Source organism: Cyprinodon tularosa, unplaced genomic scaffold (genome assembly GCF_016077235.1).
Source record: "Cyprinodon tularosa strain WSP-4 unplaced genomic scaffold, ASM1607723v1 ctg1128, whole genome shotgun sequence".
Taxonomy (NCBI): domain Eukaryota; kingdom Metazoa; phylum Chordata; class Actinopteri; order Cyprinodontiformes; family Cyprinodontidae; genus Cyprinodon; species Cyprinodon tularosa.
The window spans coordinates 56,074-68,995 of record NW_024037924.1 but is presented as its reverse complement, the minus strand read 5'-3'; the positions used below and the strand labels follow the sequence as shown (position 1 = coordinate 68,995).

At 36.2% G+C, this 12,922-nt stretch overlaps 1 protein-coding gene across 2 annotated transcripts in view; it reads left to right on the top strand.

The window, feature by feature from the left end:
* The window catches only part of LOC119794322 (electrogenic sodium bicarbonate cotransporter 1-like), an 88,951-nt gene that overhangs the window by 58,956 nt on the left and 17,073 nt on the right, over positions 1 to 12,922 (top strand). Inside the window, exons 7-14 of one of the 2 annotated variants that reach the window (XM_038301826.1) lie at positions 5,588 to 5,745; positions 5,960 to 6,047; positions 6,991 to 7,145; positions 7,582 to 7,692; positions 8,964 to 9,138; positions 9,226 to 9,359; positions 9,748 to 10,022; positions 12,406 to 12,476. In XM_038301826.1, coding sequence (XP_038157754.1) covers positions 5,588 to 5,745; positions 5,960 to 6,047; positions 6,991 to 7,145; positions 7,582 to 7,692; positions 8,964 to 9,138; positions 9,226 to 9,359; positions 9,748 to 10,022; positions 12,406 to 12,476 — 1,167 coding nt within the window. Of the gene's footprint in view, positions 1 to 5,587; positions 5,746 to 5,959; positions 6,048 to 6,990; positions 7,146 to 7,581; positions 7,693 to 8,963; positions 9,139 to 9,225; positions 9,360 to 9,747; positions 10,080 to 12,405; positions 12,477 to 12,922 lie in introns of both variants that reach the window. The other variant, XM_038301837.1, reaches the window with a different exon arrangement.

Genomic DNA, 12,922 nt, shown 5'->3' with positions numbered 1-12,922 from the left:
TAAATCTTTTTAAGTGAGAAAGTCCACCTGAAAATTTAATCATTGCAGTCAGTTCATCCAGATTATTATCCTGCCTATGTTTTAAGTTAATTTATGCGTCAATAAACTGTATCAGAGGAGTAATCACAGCCTTGTGTCATCAGCGATGTGTCTCTCACGGCCGGTTCCCAGGTTTGAATAATACTTTGTAATAAATACACCTTGCAGCTTTATTTGCTGTGATCAGTGGGAATAAAGTAGTTTTAATATGTTTTTAAGTGGGAAAATCCACCTGAGAGGACATGTACCTGTATATAAAAAACGCGCCCTATAGTCCGGTGCGCCTTATGTGTGTGTTAAATACAGAAATGGCACACATAACTGAGACTGCGCCTTTTAGTCCGGTGCGCCTTATGGTCGTGAAAATACGGGTATGTAAAACCTGTGGAAGACAAGGCTTTAATTATGGTCTGGCAAGAACAACCTGTCACAAAAAGGTCAAGGAAATTTCCACAAAATTACAGAATATGTTCCGATGTTTCTCTTTTTTTTCTTATATGCAGCATTTATCAGCAAACTACCATCATTTGTGACATGTTGCAATCTTTTGTCCTTCAGTATTGTATGGAGAGGAAAGCAGAAGCTTAGCTTAATATTTCAAAATATAGTCAATTCAGCTTCTTCCAACTGGTCAGGGATGTTATATGGAAATGCGGGGGGCATAAATCAGAAAAGTCTTATTCAAAATTCAATATTCAATTAAGTCCCATTGTTTATATAATTCTAAGTCATTTTTTGAATAAAGCAAACCAGTTTGTATAATAAATCTACTTAAGAATGAAATGTATTTCCATACTTGGTAAAGCAGTTGATCTGATTTATTATTTACTTACTTACCATAGTGGAGACCTTTGAAAAAAAACAAGTTTAGTTCAAGCTAAATCTTTGTGTGCTCCTTTTTGCACAGAAGAGATAAATTAATAGTAAACACATCTATTAAACTGAATTGCTTCCTCAGACACTTCCTCTCATGACTGATAACGTAGAGATAAAACGTGGACAGGAACAGGAGCAAATTAATAGTGTCATAAATACTAAGAGAGTTTGGTTTAACTTTTAAGTGGAAGGAGACTGTTTTGTACCCTTTGCTCTGGCAACCCTAAATTTAAAAAAATTTGCAGAGTTCTTTTCAGAAATGCAGCTGTTAGGGAAGAGTACTTGATAAACAGCATCGTGAAGACTAAAAAAAAGGTTAAGGAATCAAGTTTTGAAGACATTCAAAGCAGGAAAAAATAATGATAAGCTTTGGATATCACCCTGAAATGGAACGGCTAAGTCGTGAATCTATTCAGAGACAGTGGTAGGGAGAGAACAGTGAATGGAGAAATGGCTTGAAGGACTCTGGCACCTCTGGAGGAGCAGAGACAAGGAGGCAAAGATGAGTTCTTGCAGATTTAATGAGATGTAGATGGCAACAGAAACACAAATCCAGGAACAATAAACAAGAAACCAAAACCAGGAGACACCAGGGAGAAAGACACTGGAGGATCGAAGCAATGAAGAGAAACCAGCACTAAGGAACTACAATGGAGGTCTATTTATGGGAGGCCGAACAAAGACTGGGCTAATCAGCTGATATGGAGCAGGTGTGGATAGAAGAGACCAGAAGAAAGGGAAAAGGAGACTGGCACAACGGGGCAGCAGAGAGCAACACAGAAAACACAACACTGCTTAGATCTAACTAGAGAACAACAAAAATGGCTGTGTCCGAATGTCCACCCTAACCTCTAGATCCCTTAATCACTTTAAACAGTTGGGAGTATATAGTGGGCTTTATAGTTAACTCAGTTTACTGACTGTTCAAGCGGATGATCTCTTTATTATTCGTTGGCATTGTTGGATAGTGACAGCGGGCCGCTGTGACAACAAATCCCATAATTCTTTGCTAGGAGAGATCTCCTTTCAAAGCATTCTAGGATATATCTGCTCGTCTATTGCCCATGGATCAGAGAATCAGAATCAGAAATACTTTAATAATGCCAGAGGGAAATTACTTTTGTTACACGCTCCAGATACAGTTTCATATACCGTATATATATATATATATATATATATATATATATATATATATATATATATATATATATATATATATATATATATATATATATATATATATATATATATAAACCACACAAGATAATAAAGATATAAATATATACACATATAAATCTCACTACTTTTCAAGGTGTATTGTGGGAAATTTTGTATCAATTATTTTTTCCTCCACTTGGCATGTAAACACTCATATAAAATGGCTTAACCACTATATAGTGCCCTATTTAGTGATTAGGGCGGACATTTGGCCACAGCCAATGACACAAAATGGAGAAGAAACCAATTACCGAGAAAACAGAATGAAATAAATCAAAGTGTAATTGAAAACTAGAAAAAGAAACCTAAACAGAACCACAAAGTCCACAAATAGCAGAATCATGAATTGAGATGATGGGGGAAAAAATAGCTGGAGCTTAATAAAGGCCTATCCTGGAGGTAGAAAAACAGTCAGTGGCTGCAAAAGACTGGAGGGGAGTTTGACCTACAAATACAGACTGATCGGTAATAGAATTGTTTAAAGCAGGCATCCCCAACCTCAGTCCTGGAGGCCCGCTGTCCTGCAGGTTTTAGAGGTTTCCCTGCCTTAGCACAGCTGATTAGAAAGATTGCAGTAGACCAAAAGCCTGTTAATCAGCTTTCAATTAAAATCAGCTGTGCTGGAGCAGGGAAACCTCTAAAACCTGCAGGACAGTGGGCCTTGAGGACCGAGGTTGGGGATGCCTGGTTTAAAGCATATTCATGTGTTATTTAAGTCCATGGTAATAGAAAATAAGTGAGATTCACACATAGTTTCCAGGCAACTAGACTGTTATTATGCTATTTGGCAAAGAAGAGTGATTCAGATAGTTTTTAGGGTGTTTGCTTTTACTCACAGCATTTTTCCTAAGCCATCAGAAATAATCTGAATAAAAGAAAAGTGTATCCCATTGCAAAATTTGAAAATTCCATCCAGTGAAATTTGAAGATAACATCCTTGTGGTTAAATATGCTGCTGTAGATTCTAACGCATAAAAATAAACACTGGTCAGCCCTGAATAAATCTCTAAGACTGACCCTTGTCATTCAATGAGGGCATTAGATCTGTTGAGGTGACATACAGTAGACTGCCACAATTAAAAATATTTCCTTTGATCAGTTTCACAACTTCCACTGCAGTTTTGTAGAAATTGTTGACACACTTTTGTCTGGAAATAAATAACCATTTCTGAAAATGACACGCCCAACAGGGCGTCCAAGGACCAGAGGTCCTAAAGTCACTGTTAGTAAATGTTTTCCATTGTTAATAAGTACCACGGTAGTATTCCACAGGGATCTCACCTAAATCATTAAGATTTGTTTACTCATTATATCTGATCAAAACTAAACAGTTCTGTTAAGTAAAAAAATTATTTCTGCACGATTATGTTTTATCACCTAACTAATCCTAATTTAAAGGAACAAACTTACCAACAATTTTGTTTAAGGTGTGATGTGTTGAAGGCAGAAATGAAATCATTTGATGGCTAAACATTACATCAAAGAAAATATAGGTTTATGCTTTATTTCTGTTTTTAATTTTTGCTGTTTGCTTTTAAAAAATCAATGGTCAAACATGCTTTCTAAAACTAAGATTATTAACATTTGCTTTTACAGGTCAATCTTTGACAAAAAAAAATATTAATATTGCTTTGCATTTTCAAAACATTTTTTTTTTACAGAAAATGTAATTTTAAACATCTGACAGATAAATTAAAGGAACCAGAGGCAGAATGAGAAAATGAAAGTCACGAGTGACTCGACTGGTGCTGTGGGTAACTGCAGCCACCAGCCAAACGGGAACGCACGCTTCTTAGAGAAGCTATATTCACTGCACTGCACTGGTTACGCTGTAACAATGTTTACAGATTAACCTTTTAGTGGGATATAAGTTGATGGTTGTTTGCTGACTGCAGAATATTCCTATCCCTGACAGTGTTTGAAATAACCATTTCTTCTTCTACTACTACTAGTGAAACAGCCATGACTTCCTGTATCAAAGCTTGACGTGTTGCTCATCAATTGACATCACATCCGTAGAACTCCACGAGACATTTGGCCTGAATTACAGTGTATTATGCAGAACAAAGTCTATTCAAGGCAATGGAGAGATGCGTTAGTTTTGGTTTTTAACTCCTCATCATCTATTAGCATTAAAACACTGTACATGCATTTGTATTCTTTCACAGTTCCTGCTCATAGTACCTTTAAAATTGAAAAAATATTGTGAGTGCCGGGATAAAAAAATAAAAACAACAAAAGACAAATGTATTCAAAAAGAGTACTGTAAATCAAGTAAAATGTATATTTTTTATGGACACTGGTTAGTGCCATGATATACTTACACTTAGACAAACTTTATTCTGATTTTGTATACACAAAATGTATACAAAATGAGAATACAGCTTACAACAGTGAAATGAACTTTACCAATATAAAGTGCAGCAGTGATCAGAATATAAACAGAGTAGAAGAAAAGGAGACTAGTTTAAAATTAATGGTGCAAAAGGACATTAAAATGGAAAGGTTCAGTGCAGTGCAAAATGAATATGGTGTAAATTGCAGTAGAAGTTGTGTCCTATTTAAAAGGATTATAAACGTTTCAGCCATGTTGGTAGTGCAAAAATTATGTTGCAAGTGTGATTCATAGTCATATTTAGAGTTGAACAGCTTAACAGTCAGATGGCAGTGGGGAAGAAGCTGTTGCAGAACCGGCTGGTCTTGCAGCAGATGCTGCCAAGCCTCTTCCAAGGGAGAACAGTCTATGGTGGAGGTGTGAGGGGTCACTGATGATGCTGATACAGTTAATAAGTAGGTTATGAAACAGTTACTGAAACATTGATTTATTCAAACTTGAAATAAATGCAGAATTCATTTGATGTAATTATTACACGATTTCATCAATTATTTAATGTCCCTGTACATTTAAATAACTATTTCATTGGCGTGCAGGTGGCGCAGTGGTTAGTGCGCACGACCCATATACCGAGGCCTTAGCACTCAAGCTGACCGGTTTTGAATTTGACCTGTGGTCCTTTGCTGCATGTCTCTCCCCCTCTCTCATACCCCCTTTCCTGTCAGCCTACTGTCAGAAAAATTAGCCACTAGTGCTATAAAAACCCTAAAAGAAAAATAAATTAATAAAACATTATTTCATGAGTCAATTATTCTTTTATTGTGGCATCCATCATCCTCCAGGATTTTCCAGCTATGTATATCTTGGTATGATAAAATGTATCAGAAAATTTAATCAAACCCATCTAAAGTATTAAATTTTTTCCATAACTGCTGAACCTTCATAGCTCAGCAGGTCTTTGTACCCCTCCCCATCTCAGTGTGGAGAAAGTACAGACTTTTTATTAAACAAATTAACTTTCTGGTTTTGGCATTTACACCAAAGAAACTGTCCTGTTTGATATAGGGCTTTAATTTAAACTTGAACTTTGTCCGTTTTTTTCTCTGTTGTTCATTTCAGCTGAAAAACAAGTTCATGAAGAAGTTGCCGAGAGACGCGGAGGCCTCCAACGTGCTGGTGGGAGAGGTGGATTTTCTGGATGCCCCCTTTGTGGCATTTGTTCGTCTGCAGCAGGCGGTGATGCTGGGAGCATTGACTGAAGTCCCTGTTCCTACAAGGTTGCTAACATGCAAAGCTAAAAATGACCTGAAACATGCATCAGTGCACAATGAGCATTCTTTCTAAATACAACTCCACAACAAGTATTTTATAATAAAGAAATTAGGCAAATTTGTAAACACCTTTTTACATTTTACACAATTTATGTTTTTCTTTGAAATAACAACCGATTACTGTACTTTCTTCTTTATCCTGTTTTGCTCCACTATACAGGTTTTTGTTCATCTTGCTTGGACCCAAAGGCAAAGCGAAGTCATATCATGAGATTGGCAGAGCAATCGCTACACTGATGTCCGATGAGGTTAGATTGTGTTGTACAATCACTGAAATAATACTTCATACTGTACTTGGTACTTTTGTGAAATACAGAAAAACTCATTGCAAAAGCTAAATGAGTAAAGTAAATATGTAATTTCAATGCTCTAAATATTGAAGAATTTATTTCACTGAATTATCCATAAATTCAGGAGCTGTTATAAATTACTTAAAGCAAGTGACTGGTTAGGACTGTAGGCAGTAATAATCATCTGGACACAGTATTTGCAGAGCTGCACTTTTCTAATGGCTGCAGAGTGGAATAGATTTTTTTCAGAGTTTGCCAAAAATATTTCTCCAAAAGGACAAATTCTATGAGCAATTCAAACCACCTGTTTAACAGGAGTATATATATATATATATATATATATATATATATATATATATATATATATATATATATATATATAATATATAATATATATATATATATATATATATTAATAACCCACGAAAACAGGATCTATTCTGTCACTTCAAGGTTCTGCACTCAGCAATCATATTCAAACCTCTTTCTCTTTTTGCAATTTGTGAGTCTCTACTGAAATTTGAATAAAATTTACCTTAATTATTTCACTGCAAGTAAAGTGAAAAGCAACTTATTTATATGTTTTCTTTTGTGACAAATAATAACAAAAATAACAAAGAGGGGTGAAACCTTTGAAAATCTAAGCTGACTCCAAGAACTCTGACACTTTGTGAGGTAAATGGTCAAGTTGATTAAATTGATGAATGACATTGCTCTTCACAGTTTTTGGGTTGATTCAATGGGATTAGTCGTCTATATAGTGTTTGTATGTCAGCGCTCTATTTCCTTATTTAGTAATCCCCAGATCTGATATCACAGTTCACTGCCCTGTGAAGCTGCATGCTTTCACTGTGAACTTTTTCCGCTCTAATACATCGACCCTCTCCCTTTTTTTCCTCAGATCTTTCATGACATTGCATATAAGGCGAAGGACAGACAAGACCTGCTGGCTGGTATCGATGAGTTCCTGGATGAGGTGATTGTACTTCCTCCAGGAGAGTGGGACCCGACCATCAGGATAGAGCCGCCCAAATCTCTTCCCTCTTCAGATAAAAGGTCAAAAACTAGAAACTCCTTAGTGTATTGTTTTAGTATCCAGCATAGATTCAATAGAATGATGTCTGTTGGAAAAACAACTTAGATTTACAATTTGTATACAGCGTCTTGCAGAAAAATTCACACTCTCAATTTGCATCCAGGTGCACAAAATAATTATGCAACTGCCACCGTTAGTATTATATAAAGCTGCTGTCAGACAGAAATATCCCATTGTTTAAGTCAGCACTGATCAATCAGGCTATTTAATCCCCCTAATGGATACCAACATCATCTGACGAGGAACAGGCAAATGAAGGTGACGACATGATGAATAAGATAACAGTTTGTGTCGGCATCACTGGGCCAATGTTCGACCTAAATCAAATGAGTATTTTTAGGTGACTTAGTGTTAATCTGTCACAGTACTGACTACAAAAACGTATTGCCCCTTTAGGAAAAACATGTATGCAGGAGGGGATTCCCAGATGAATGGAGACGCGCCTCATGATGGAGGTCATGGAGGAGGTGAACATGCAATGGGGGAGGAGCTTGAGAAGACTGGAAGGTATAATGATCTAAATAATTAGTTATTAGTATAATCTATCTATCTATCTATCTATCTATCTATCTATCTATCTATCTATCTATCTATCTATCTATCTATCTATCTATCTATCTATCTATCTATCTATCTATCTATCTATCTATCTATCTATCTATCTATCTATCATCTATCTATCTATCTATCTATCTATCTATCTATCTATCTATCTATCTATCTATCTATCTATCTATCTATCTATCTATCTATCTATCTATCTATCTATCTATCTATCTATCTATCTATCTATCTATCTATCTATCTATCTATCTATCTATCTATTTCTGTCTGTCTGTCTGTCTACAGTCTCATCTAATTGTTCCTGTGAAATAATGTACGGCACAAAGCAGTTTATTTTTTTCTCTCTAACTTACAACACATCTTCATCACGTCAGCTCAAGGCAATTTCCAGGCCAAATTAGTAAAATTACACAGACAGATCAGTTAAAAAGTCCAGTATGTAAAAAAACCAGAATGAATGTTGGTCTTGACTAATGAAGACTTACTTTTATAATTCAAATACATGTCCAAAACCTTAATTTCAGTGTAGTATCAATTTTAACCATGGCTTTTTTTTCCAGTGTAAAAACTGACACAAAATGCATCATTTATTATAAATCATTATGCATGGCTTTAAAAAAAGAAAAAAACATGTCATAAAACCTTTCCTTTGCAAAACTCTAGATGTATCAATGATGAACGGCTACAAGGAATGTCTCACGGCCATTTCGTGGCTGGCGTACGCATAGTGCTGCAGTTACAGGTGTTTAGTGACACTTGAAAGATGTGTTAGAAAAAATGTTAACAATCTACTGTCAAACTAATTAATGTTCCCACTACAGAGTATAGACTGTAGATATGTGACTTTTGATAAAGTAGAGAGAAAATTCACAGCTGCTAGTTAAGTCTACGTCTGTTTCTATTTTTACATGGAGACTTGGCAAAGTGCAAGTCAGTGTGATTCATGCGTATGGAGAGTTTCTCACATCTAGATTTATACTATGTTTAATAAGTTGAAGATTATGCAAGTGGGAAATCATAAAGCATTTTAAACTTATGAGTGACAGTAGATATTCTTTTAATTATTATATATTTTTTTACCTGGATTGCATCTTAAAGATTTATTTTTTGGTCAACTCTTTTGAAAGTTATGAATGTTTGTTTTTCAGCTTACAGGTTAGGAATGTTGTTGTGCTTCTAAACCTTCTAAAGTTTTTTTAAATTCTTTTCGCCAGGTTTTGTGGGGGCCTGATACTTGACATAAAGAGAAAAGCGCCTTTCTTTGTCAGTGACTTCACTGACGCGCTTCACATCCAGGCCTTGTCGGCCATTTTGTTTATTTACTTGGGAACTGTGACAAATGCCATCACCTTTGGCGGTCTGCTGGGAGATGCTACAGAAAACATGCAGGTCAGGGAGGGCTTTTAACTCTGAAAATAATGCAAAGTGTGACACCGATCTCAGATTTGTTCTTTAACCCCATTTACATGTTTGCAGGGTGTACTGGAGAGTTTTCTGGGCACTGCCATTGCTGGCGGTGTTTTCTGCTTGTTAGGGGGCCAGCCACTTATTATTTTGAGCAGCACCGGTCCGGTACTGGTGTTTGAAAGGCTGCTTTTCAACTTCAGCAGGTAAGCTCCGGATATTCTAAATTTGCTCAAAGCCTGCTAATTACATTTATTCTGGAATTTTATCAAATATGTGTATAAACCTTAAATAAGAAATAAACTGCTCAACTTAAAAAAAAATAAATCAAGTTTTGTAATTGTGTTTTTGAAAATAAACTTTGTAAATATATTTCTTCATCCTAATGTGATAATTTTTTTCAACCATAGTCTATACACTGTAAGTGCCTATGAAAACTTAAGCATTTATTGTCCCATGTTAATTATGAATTTTCCTTTAGGTTTTTTATTTTTATTTGAATATTTTCCTCAAAAGGAAATAAAACATTTCCTGTCTTCTTGTCGTCTTAAACTTCAGAGGTTTTGGAGTTATTTTGTGTGATTTTGCATTTAGGGACCATGAGTTGGACTACCTGGAGTTCCGCCTATGGATCGGCCTGTGGTCAGCGTTCTTCTGCCTGGTGCTCGTTGTCACAGATGCCAGCTTCATGGTGAAATACTTCACCCGCTTCACAGAGGAGGGCTTCTCGTGTCTAATCAGCTTCATCTTTATCTACGATGCCTTCAAGAAGATGATTAAATTAGCTCACCACTACCCCATCAATTCAGACTACAATATGGAAAACATCACACAGTATGAATGTCTCTGCATGTCACCTGTGGTCTCAGGTGAGGAGTTCCTTGACTTTATTGACCGTTTTTCATCTAATACCTTTTTCAGAAACAATTTAGGGATGAGCAGTTCACACCAGAAAAAGTACAAATTAAGTTTATCTTAGCAATATAAATCTGTGGTTAATACACACTTATAGTGTTAACATTAAGACCAACTGAGATAACAGTGAGAGGGTGCTATCAAGTATGTTAAAATATGCATCTTAAGAGGACATGTTAGTGTATTACAGTGAATACAATGTGCAATTCAAATTCAAAAGTACTTTATTAATCACAAATGGTAATTAAGCATTGCAGGAACTCAGGTCTTTTTTTAACCAGTTATAGTAGGTGTTGATAGCTGTAGACTTAAACAAACTTCATTGTAATTTTGTATGCACAAAAAGAAATTTTGTTGCATACAGCTTACAACTGTATAATAATATTGCAGTCCGAGAAAGATAAGCATTACCAATATAAAGTGCAGCAGTGATTAGAATGTAACAATGTAGGAGAAAAAGATACCGGTTTAAAACACTGGTGCAAAAGGGCATAGATATGGAAAGGTTTAGTGCAGGGCAAACAAAATATGGTGCAAAATGCAGTAGAACATTCAGTCGTGTCCTATTTAAAAGGATTATAAAAGTTCAGCAGGGTTGGTAGTGCAAAATAATGTTGCAAGTGTGATGCAGGAGGGATTTTCTGAGGCGCTGTGTCTTGTGCTGGATCTAGAGAAGCTGACACTCTTTTGTCTTTAAACAATCATCTGAAGAGGATGCTCACTGTTGACCATAATGTTCTTCACTTTATGTTTTTTCTTTCTTTGTGAAATCGTCTCCAGAGGTTCTGGAGGACTTCCTCCCTTGAGTTTTCTAAATCGAAATCTCTGTCTGTTCATTTGGTCAGAAAGCCTCGCAGAGAGACACTGTAGTTCGAGATATTTTCCCGAAGCCATGTTTCTGTGAAACTCACAATGCTAAATTGCTGTTATCCTGGCTGGGTCCTTGCTAGGGCTTTGAGTTCTGCTAACTTGTTATGGATATTATGGTCAAAGATCTGACATCGTCAATAATAGTTGATGGAAGTGATGGCTTCAAATTCCTGCTCCTCTCTCTTTTCCCTGCTCCTGGTCTGCATCTCTGGCACCTCCTGTTTAACTGAGCTGGCAGTTGAAGTATTATTTCTGCCTTAGATGTGTTTATGAGCTGCTTGCTGTGGGAAAAAAAATCTATATATAAGGTCTTTAGAAGTTTACAAGTGTGCTGAAGGCCTGATGAGCTGTGACTGAGTGATTATCTGGCAATAAGGTTGTTGGTTTGATTCCAGCTCCAGCCATCACATGACTGTTATATGGTGAGTTGCTGGGTGATGTAGGCCTACATATCAGTGTATGAAGAATTTTGTGAGTGTGATCTGTGGTGTATGAGCCAGTTTCTGAAATACTGTAAGATGCGACTTAATTAAAGTAAGTAGTTCAGTACTTTAGTGGTGGGTCAGGATTGACTTGTGTGCTGATCCCATTCTGGTTTGTGTCAAGAATGGTGCCTGGTTTACCCCTGCAGGATTGTGTAATGCTGAAGGAAGGGCAATGCAGGCCATTACTGGTGTTTAGTGGCATTATGGTCACTCATACTGATATAAAATAAGACTGTCTGGTTCTTCCTCAAGGGTGTCCTAAACACTGGAAGAATGTGTCCTTTTTTGAGTGTGGCTATATTACAGCTGGCTTGAATGGTGATGTCATGACTCTTAAATCTGCGTTTTCAGTCATTGGCCAGATAATGAGCCAAGTGTTGGATATTTTTATACAGTATATGATAATGTACAGTGTTATTGAGTACTCCAGTCCAGCTGGTGGAAGCAGATGCCATTTATTGATTTTGGGATGGTACTGACAAGGTTCTATGGTATGTTGTTTAAAATTCTTGCTAGTCATCCAACAACCCAATGTTAACCAAAAATAAGTGCACATACCACCTAAAATATGTACAAAGCTTCTCCAGGATGCCTTCAATGACCATCCTGATTGACTGGCTCTTTTTGGTGCAAACAGCAGGAAAGAAGTCAATTTTGTAAAATATTAATTCATGTCATCTTTTGGATATAAATTTCAAATCTCATGTCAGCCTGTTACCCGTGGCAAGGCAATGCTTACATCTTATATGCTCAGTGTTGTGCTTCATTCTAATAAATATATACATCCTGCCTTTATAGCACACAAAATTTGAATAATTTAAATACAAAATATTCAGTTAATATTCCAACCACTTTGCACTTAATTTTCTTTCCTATTTGGTACGTAACCTTACTGCTCAGCGAGTTGAATAAAACTAAACTGGAATGATGAAGTGCTATTAAAAGTTGTGTAAAAGTAATATTGTTTTGTTGCATTTTGCAGAAAACGAGACAGAGCTGCTTGACGATCCTTTAGGGGATGGATCAACGTGGTACTTGAACAACAATGGCCTGGTGAGTGTTTTTTCTATAAAGTTAATTTATAGAAAAAAGATGAACTTATAATTATATAAACTGAGAATCTTTAACATTGTGACTGCTGCTGTCTGCTGAGAGACAGCAAAACATTTCTAAACATGTCCACACATTTACCTGTTGCAGTGTTAATTCTGATGGACTTTAATCAGTATGCTGCTGGAAATATTTCACTAATTTACTTGGGGCTCCGGGAATGAAGTTAATATCTTGATCTTTAAAAAGATGAATGTGGCTCTTTTTTGTTTGGGGGGGGGGGGGGGGGGGTATTTGTTTTGCTGTCTGAATGTTTTGTATCAATTTGTAGCCTTCTTTCTTAACATGTGCATCTAGGTGAGAATTTTCCCTTTAAGCTGCCTATATATATGTTTATGAATCTGTTAAGTTTTGGGTTAAGACTGTGCAAAAGTGGCTCTAGTGTTAAG